We start from the raw sequence: 9,213 nt of genomic DNA on the forward strand, positions 1-9,213 counted from the left end.
TGGACACAAATTATTAGAGAGTAGGTTTAGATTAGACATCCGCAAGACCTACTTCACACTCAGGGCGGCTAGGAGCTGGAACCAACTTCCTAGGGAAGTGGTGCTGGCTCCTACCCTGGGGATCTTTGAGAAGAGGCTTGATGACTACCTGGCTGGACTCATCTGAGTCCAGTCTTTTTCTCCCACCCAGGCGGGGGGTCGGGCTCGAAGATCTACAAGGTCCCTTCGACCCGACTTCTGTGATTCTATAAGGGTGGCCAGAGCCTGGAACGGGCTTCCCAGAGAGGTGGTGCTCTCACCCTCCCTGGAAATCTTCAAAAGGAGACTGGATAGGCACCTGGCTGGGGTCTTATGACCCCTGCTACCCCCAGGGCTCCTTCCTGCCCATGGCAGGGGGTCAGACTTGATGATCTGTCTAGGGCCCCCGCAACACATTGATTCTATGAACAGAGTGGCTGTCCCTGCCCGTGATAGAGGGCAGGGAGCAAGCTCAGCACTCCCCAGCTGTGCCTTGTGGACACAGGGTCTGACCCTGCAGAAGCACCACCCCGAGCAAACATCCACGGGCCTCGCTGGAGCCCCGAGCAACCTGCCCTTCCCCCCCTGTGACCAGCACCCTCCAGCCCAGGATTCCATGAGAAGGCCCCATTGAAGCTGCCCAGCTGAATATCCTCTATTGTGGGCAGCTGCAGCATCTCTGCAATGCCACGAAGTCTCTAAAAGCTGAATTCCAGAGCGAGCCGGGGCTGCAGCCAAGGCCTCCAAAAGGGAGGCGGCTACCCTGCATACAGCAAGCACGCACGGGTCCAGCCTTCCTATTGCCAACCGGTGACCTGTCCTGACCCACAGCCCTGCCCCTCCGACCCAGGGGGAAGCCAGGATCCAGGCCCCACACCCAGCCTTAGACTCGCTGACAGTGATGCAGCGCAGCTCCACCATCCTTAGGCCTGCGGACCAGGATGGCTCGAGTCCAGCACCCCAAAACACCCTGCCAGCGTGGGTACTCTCCCTGCATCACAAGGGGCAATTCCCTGCCCCTCCTGGCCCATCCCTCTGCTCTCAGCTGCCTGACATGGGCCAGGGCATCCCCCACGCAGTTCGGTGCAAGGAACGCACACACTTCAGCAAGTGGCAGAAGGCGCCTGGTGCAGAAAGCACGGAGCCAGCAGGAGCCCCCACCCAAGCGTGATGGATGCAGGTCACACCAACTCCTTAAGCCTCCCTGGGTAAGATGTGCCCAGACTGACTCCCAGAGAGACCAGAAGTGCAGGAGATGCCTTGGGCAGCAGGCGGCACCATCCCCAGTTCTTGTTCTGGGGGTGAAGCCGCCAGGCCCATCTCTCTGGCACCAAGGCAGTGCTCACTATTTCCCCACGCCCAAGCTGGCTCTCCTGCCAGACCCTCACAGAACCGCAGCTGCACCCTGCCACCTGGACAGCAGAGCGGGCAGTGCCCAGGGGCCTCATGGCCTGCGCGATCACCCGCAGGAAGTGACACTCACCGCGGGGGCAGTTCACGGGCCTGGACCGCACAGAGGCAGCCAGGGAGCGCTGGAAGAAAGCGCCGCTCCCACGGCCTAAGATGCTGCCTCAGCACATCGCTGCCCTGTTGCCATGGGCTGCGCTGCCTCTGCGACGATCTTCTCCCACTTACGGTGGGAATCTGCTTTAACCCTCTGCTGCCTCCTGCTCAGGAAAGCAAACACCCTGCACCCTCCCAAAGGCAGCCCGAGCCCTTCCTTTCAGAGATGTTGCTAACGCGTTCCCAACAGAGCTGCGGCCAGAGCCCGGGAGACTGTCTAGCCTCACCGCAGCCTTGGGCCAGGCACTGTCAGCCGGGAGCAGGGTCCCTGGCTCCGACTATTGGAGGCTGAGGAACTAGAGACCACGAGTATGCCTCGGAGCAGCCTGTACCGTGTCCCATGGCCCGTTCAGAGCCCCCCACGGACCGAAGAGAAGCAGCCAGAAGCAAAGAGACCGGGTTGCTTCAGATCCTGCCGTGTCTGAGCAGCCCCGGCTGCCTGGGAACAAAGCCACAGGACCAGCTCCAAGACTGCGGGGGCCCGTATCCATAGCAACTGCTTTCCTGCACTGTCTTTGACCTCCCTCGGGGCTGCCCTGGCACCACAGTCATCCCAGGCACACACACTGCCACCACTAGCTGGATGACCCAGTGGTACCTTGCAACAGCCCCTTCTCCGCAGCTTCTACCACACCAGCTCTCGACCTTGAAGCTGGGGAGTGAGACAGCCCAAGAGCACGGCCAGCCCAGGCCCCAAGTCAGAGGAGGGAAGAAATACCTGTCATGGGGTAGCCCGCACCATGCGCACAGGAGAGAAGCGCCCTGCCTGGCCTCCACAGCCTGGATCCCACCAGTATCCAGAGAACTTCAACACAGAGGGCAAGCCAGGCCAGAGAGCCTCTCGTGCACCGAAGACATCCACGTGAGGACAAACTTGAGGATGAACAAGGACAACTGGTAACAGATAGGATGGCTGAAGCAGAGATTCAAAATTAATTCTTTGCATCCATGTTCCTGGACACGAATGACAGATACCAACCAACCAACCAGCAGTTCATGCAGACCTAGTAAGCGGGTATCTGGAGGGGCTCATGTATTTAAATCAACAGGCCTTGATGATCTCCAGCCTCAGGTACTTAGGGAATTAGCCGGAGTCATAGTGGACCCGCTGGCACAACTGCCACTCGTGGTGTTCGGGACAAGTCCCAGAGGATTGGAAAAGGGCCAATGTGGTCCCTATTTTCAAAAAGGGGAGGAAGGAGGAACCAGGTAACTACAGGCTGGTTAGCCTCACCTCTATTCTTGGCAAGACGTTTAAGAAAATAGTTAAAGATCATATTTGCAGGGACCAGTGGGTAAAATAATGCTAAGGGGCAATCAGCATGGGTTCATAGCAGGCAGATCCTGCCTGACCAGCTGGGTCACAAAATGTTTGGATGAGGGAAAAGAAGTAGATGTTGCTTACCTAGACTCTAAAAAGGCCTTTGACACAGTGTCACACCCAATTATTATAAATAAACTAAAAAACTGTGTAATAATCTACATTGCAGTCTGGTGGGTGAAAAATTGGCTTATGGGATGCACCCCAGAGAGTGGTGGTAGATGGGTAGGTTTCTGTCTGGAGAAATGTAGGCAGCGGAGTCCCCCAAGGCTCTGTCCTGGAACCAGTACTATTCAATATTTTCATTAGTGACTTGGATGAGGGAGTAGTAAGCACCCTGTCCAAGTTTGCTGATGACACAAAACTATGGGGGGAGGTAAACACACTAGAGGGCAGGGAACAAATCCAAGTGGATTTGGACAGGCTGGGGAGGTGGGCAGAACAGAACAGGATGCAGTTTAACAAGGATAAGGGTCATGTGTTGCACCTGGGGAGGAAGAATCATCAGCACTCCTATAGTTTGGGAGGGACCAGTCTAAGCAGCACAACTGTGGAAAGGGATCTTGGAGTCATAGTTGACTCCAAAATGATCACGAGTCACCAATGTGATGAGATAATAAGTAAAGCTAATGGCACTCTTTCTTGCATCAGTAGGTGCATCACAAACAGGTCTAGGGAGGGGATACTTCCCCTCTATGTGGCACTGGTCAGGCCACAGCTGGAGTACTGCGTCCAGTTTTGGTCGCCACACTTCAGGAGGGATGTGGATAGCCTGGAAAGGGTTCAGAGGAGGGCCACCCATCTGGTTAAAGACCTACCGAAAAAACCCTATGTGGACCGATTGGGAGACCTGAACCTCTTTAGCCTCCACAAGAGGAGGCCGAGAGGTGATCTTGTGCCGCCTACAAACTCATCAAGGGGGGTCAGCAAGAAGTGAGGGATATGATGTTTACCAGGGCGATGGTCTGGGTAATTAGAAACAAAGGACACAAGTTAAAATAGAACAAATTCAGGCTGGACATCAGGAAAAACTTCTTTACAGTGAGGGTCACCAAAACATGGAATAGGTTTCCAAGGGAGGTGGTGCTGTCCCCTTCCTTGGAAATACTCAAAAGGAGATTGGATGGTCATCTGACCCCAGCGCTCTTTCCTGCCCAGGGCAGGGGGTCGGACTGGATGATCTAATAGGTCCCTTCTGGCCCTAATAACTATGAAATGACAGAGCTCTCCTGACCCCCGGCTGCTAGCGCAGAGGGATGAACCACTGAGACAGACTCAGTCTGCTGCAGAAAGCCTGCCGCAGCAGATACCCACAGGAACAGCAGCCATCGTGCCAGGCATCTGGCAGCTTCCTTCAATGCTGTAGAAGGAATAGGGGAGTTAGACATCAAATGCAGAGAACAGGGACTCACCAACACCCCATTCCACAACAAACAGGCATAAGACATCATGGCAACGCCCAAGATCTAAGCATTGGCACTTGCTTGACTACATCACTGTTTGTGCCCAGGATTGCAAAGATGCCTGCATCACCTGAGCTATGGTAGGAGATGACAATTGCTGGACCCATCACTGACTCATCTGCTCAGTTTTGTTATTCAAACTGGCTCCCAAGTGGTGGCTGCAGCAGAAGCAGAAGATCAGTGTTGAAGGATTCAGGGACCCAATCAAGCAAGACCTCTTCCACCAGTGCCTCAAGGAAAAACTGGCAAATTCCAGTCAACAACAATTGGAGAACGTCAGCAGCACTTGGGGTGCCTCCACACCCACCATCACCAGCACCTGCAAAGTGACAATTGGATTCTTCACCAGAAAGCATCAAAACCGGTTGGATGAGAATGACTGGGAGATCCGAGAGTTGACTGACCACAAGTACAAGGCTGTTTGTGCTTGGCAGAATGACACCAACTCCAAGCAAAATAAACTGAATCTTCAACAAGCCACGGCAGAGGTCCAAAGAAGGACCCATGATATAAGGAACAGATGGTGCAAAGACAAGGTGAAGGAGAGTCAACATATCTCACTGACAACCAGAGTCTTTTCAATGCCAAAGCCATCTATGGTCTAAGCACTCAGGGACTGACCCCCTCTGAGACCTAAGGATGGAAGAGACCTGATCAAGGAAAAAGAAGCCATCAATGTCTGGTGGAAGGAGCATTTTGAACACCTTCTCAATCAACATTGTTGTTGATAAGAGTCTTCTCATCTCAATCCTGCAACACCCACTCAGAGGCGATCTCAGAATCCCTCCAACCCTTGGCAAGGTGAGGAAAGCTATCAAGCAGATGAACAACAAGGCATTTGTGGAAATCTTCAGGCAGGGGGAGATGTGCTTGCATCACAGCTCCATGCCCTCATCTGAAGGATCTGAAACTAAGAGGACCTCAGGAATGCCATGATTGTGACAATCTTCAAGAAAGGAGACAAGTCTGACTGTAGAAACTACAGAGGAATCGCCTTGCTGTCCACTACAGGAAATATCATTGTGGGAACCTGCCTGAACCATCTCCTCCCACTTGCTGAAGAGCTCCTCTCAGAGTATCAGTGGATCCCCAGGGTTTAGGGCATCAAAAGGCACAACTGACATGATCTTCACAGCTCACCAGCTGCGTAAGAAATTTGTCACAGATCCCTTTGAAGTTAAGATGGGAGTTAAGGAAGGCTGCATCATCACTCCAACACCCTTCTCAATGTTTCTTACTGCAATGCTACATCTGACCACCAATAAACTTCCAGTTGGAGGGGAGCCGAACTGCCAAATGGATGATAAACTGCTTAATCTCAGATGACTGAGCCAAAACCAAGACCACTCTGACCTCAGTCATCAAGCTCCAGTACACCATTGATGCTGCAGTGCATGCTCACTCAGAAGCAGACCTTCAGGCAATTGTCATCATCTTTACTGAGGCAGACAAGCAAATAGGACTGACACTTAACATTCAGAAGACTAAGGTCCTCCACCAACAAGCTCCTAATGAACAGTCCCCCATCTCTGGTAATCCAGATCCACGGTGAGACTTTGGAGAACACTGAGTACTTCCTGGACCTCAGAAGCCATCTTTCACAGAAAAGGGACATCAACAAAGACATCCAACATCACCTTAAAAGTGAAAGTGAAGCCTATGGACGCCTGAAGAAATGTGTCAATTTCTTCAAGTGTTCAAAGATCACAACATGAGATCCAAAACCAAGCTCTTGATTTATCAAGCAGCTGTGATCCCCGACCTTACTGCATGGAGCTGAGATGTGGACAGCGTACAGGAGACACCAAGTCACTGGAGAAGTGCCATCGATGCTGCCTGCAGAAGACCCTTCAAATCCAGTGGGAACACAGATGCACCAACATTAGCATCCTCTTGCAAGCAAGTCGAGGCAACGATCATCTGACATCAACTTTGCTGGGCCTGTCACGTCATCCAGATGTCCAACTTCAGACTCCCAGCCAAGTTTTATTCTCCCAGCCAGCCAAGGTGTACGCTCAAGAGGAGGGCAGAGAAAGTGCTTCAGGGATGTCCTCAAGGCCAGCTTAAAAAAAAAAATGCAACATTGATGTCAGCTTGTGGGAGACTATCACCCAGGACCTCCCCAAATGGAGGAAGTCTGCTGCAAGGATCTCAGTACTCTGAAACTTTAAGATGACAACAAGAGATGGAAAAGCAGGAGCAACAAAAGCAAGAATCCAGATCCATCTACCCTGTATGGAAACATACGCCTCAGCTGAAGCAGAGTCTGTCGGTCCTGGGTTGGCCTCGTCAGTCATATTCATACCCACAGATAAGACAACCATGGAAGAAAATAACCCTCGACTGCGAGGGATTGCCAAAGAAAGAATGCACAAGCCGCGGATTGCCCCACCCTACAGACCCCCAGGGACAGTGCATGGCTGCCAACCACTCCAAACCCGCAAAGCCCAGGGGCAGGGCAACATAATAAACGGGCATCCCTGCAAAGGTCAGACACAGACAGAGCTGTTCCAGCCAGCATGGGACCTTCCCACCCTGCGCCCCCCCATTCACTAACTAGGAGCTCTTAGTCATGAGGAATGAACCAAAAAGCAGGACCAAGAGCTCCACTGACCATGGCCTGTGCTACCTGCACAGGTAATTTCTCACAAGCAGATGACTACATGGGGCCCACTCTCCCCAACACCCTCCCCACTCTGCATCTCTGAGGATGAAGGCACGCAAGGCCTGGGGCCAGAGGGGCAAAGCAGGCTCAAAGTTTCCTTGACTGTCTGAATTGCTATGTGCACGTTCCAACTCTTACACCTGCAATTAATTTAGCTGGAATGCATCCTGGCCACGAGGCCTGCTGGTCTGAGAGCATGAGAGGAAGAACACAGGGGACAAGCTAGGATTTCCAGGGAGCTGCCCAATTGGGTGTTTGCAGCTGCCTCCCACCACCCTTCTCTGCACTGCAGCTGGAGCAGAGATCTGCAGTTGAGTGATAACTCTCAATCCCCTTCCAGTGTAGTCACAGTCCTGCCCTAGAAATTCTCTTGTCAGCAAGGATGGTGCATTCAGGGTTCATAGGTTGTGAGGCACAAAGCCCATTGAAGGATGCAGAGAAAAGGAGGATGTTAACAGGTTTACTCAGCGCCTGGCTGCAAGATACCCAGGAAGCTCTGGGCAGCACCTCTCCTGGGGGGGATCTGCCTCGTCTTCTACCAGGATACAGCCCTCGCCAAGTGAGAAAGGGAAGTGCGGATCAACACGAAGCTATTTGGTATGAAGGGGAAATTTACAGTTATAAATAGGCCTCCTGTTCCACAAGGCAGCAGCGCTGCAGAAGCCAAGCACAGCCCCTACAGCTCACGGTGAGGCAAACCTCACTAAACCACTGGCACCCATTTCCCTTTTCAGAAGAAAAGCGTGTGAAAAACACGAGCATGAGCAGAGGTGAGGAACAAGACCCTGTCACGAGCACAGCGCTGTCAGTGCCCCGAACCCCTGGATGCTGGTGCTGCGCGTGGGACAAGCAGGACCCGCCTTGGCTCTGGGTCGGCCCCAGGTGTCCCCTCGCCGCTGGGCAGGAGCCCCGGGCCTGCGGGGCTGCCTTAACGCAGGAGACGGCCGCCGGGCGCGGCGTGGGCCTCACGCTGCAGACGGGGCAACGGCGAGCGCAGCTCAGACGGTCTCAGCAAGAAAGACCTCGGTTTGGCCTTCCTGCCTGGCAAGCAGCACAGCGCTGGCTGCGCCAGACCGTCCCCACCGCCTGGCAGTCCCTGGCGTCCAGCGGCCCGCTCCCCGCGACGGGCCCTGGGTCCGGGTTTACGGACCGTGCGGGGGAGCAGCGGCGGACGGGGAAGGCGCCCCCGGCAGCTCCCTCGGCTCCGCACCCGCCGACCGGGGAGTAGCAGGGCGGGGCCGGGGCAGGCGACGCGCGGGGGCGCGACCCCTGCTCGAAGGGTCTTGGCCGGCAAGGCCGCGGCGCTGCACCCACCGCAACACGGTCTCCTCCAACGGCGGGGCCTGGGGCAGACAAGAGCGGGACGAGCAGGGACCGCCGCTGGTCGGGAGTTCGGCGCGTGGGGGACTGCCCAACCGGGGCGGGGGGCCGCACGGGGCGCCCGGCTCAGCCCCGCCCGAGCCGGAGGGCACAAGAGGCCGGCACCGGGGCACGGCTGGGGGGGGCGGCGCGCACCACCCGATCACCGGTCACCGGTCACCACCCCCGGGAACGCCCGGCGACATCCGCCCGCGCCCCGCCCGGGCCGGTCCGCACTCACCGCCCAGCGCTCGCCTGGCCCCGCCCTCTCCGCCCCCGCGGCCGCTCATTGGGCAGGAGGCGGCCCCACGCGCACCGTCGCTATAGCGATCCTGGGGGCCGCCCCCCGCGAGAGTTGGGCGGTGCCGCGCCCCCGCCGTGACGTCAGACGCGATCGAAAGCGAGCCTCGAGCAGCCCCACCCCCTCCCGTCCCGGAAGCACTTCCCGCACGAACCGGAAGAGGAGTCCTTGTGCGCGGGGCAGCGACACGCGCGCGCCAGGCCGGGGGAGCCGGAAGTGGGGTTGAGCTCCTGCCGGGCACTTCCGGCGCTCGGCAGCAGGCGGGTCAGCGCGCGGGGAAGAGGGGCCGCAACCATGGTGAGCGCCGGTCCGAGCGGGGCTGGGGCTGGGGCTGGGGCTGGGGCTGACGCTGGTTCGCTTGCTCCCGCAGACGGTGGGGAAGAGCAGCAAGATGCTGCAGCACATCGATTACCGCATGCGCTGCATCCTGCAGGACGGTCGTGTCTTCATCGGCACCTTCAAGGCCTTCGACAAGCACATGAACCTCATCCTGTGCGACTGCGACGAGTTCCGCAAAATCAAG

The 9,213-nt window shown here is 55.9% G+C and overlaps 2 protein-coding genes across 3 annotated transcripts in view; one reads left to right on the top strand and one right to left on the bottom strand.

Annotated features, from left to right (window-relative positions):
- Positions 1-8,698, bottom strand: part of ELMO2 (engulfment and cell motility 2) — a 26,871-nt gene extending 18,173 nt beyond the window's left edge. Inside the window, exon 1 of one of the 2 annotated variants that reach the window (XM_019539546.1) lies at positions 8,631-8,698. The gene's annotated coding sequence lies outside the window, so the exon portion shown is untranslated. The remainder of the gene's footprint in view (positions 1-8,630) is intronic. The other variant, XM_019539548.1, reaches the window with a different exon arrangement.
- A 108-nt stretch (positions 8,699-8,806) lies between these two features.
- SNRPB (small nuclear ribonucleoprotein polypeptides B and B1) overlaps positions 8,807-9,213 on the top strand; it is a 2,310-nt gene continuing 1,903 nt past the window's right edge. Inside the window, exons 1-2 of the mRNA XM_019539549.1 lie at positions 8,807-8,987; positions 9,061-9,212. Coding sequence (XP_019395094.1) covers positions 8,985-8,987; positions 9,061-9,212 — 155 coding nt within the window. The 5' untranslated portion in view covers positions 8,807-8,984. The remainder of the gene's footprint in view (positions 8,988-9,060; position 9,213) is intronic.

Source organism: Crocodylus porosus, unplaced genomic scaffold (assembly GCF_001723895.1).
Source record: "Crocodylus porosus isolate Cpor-Errol unplaced genomic scaffold, CroPor_comp1, whole genome shotgun sequence".
Lineage (NCBI taxonomy): Eukaryota > Metazoa > Chordata > Crocodylia > Crocodylidae > Crocodylus > Crocodylus porosus.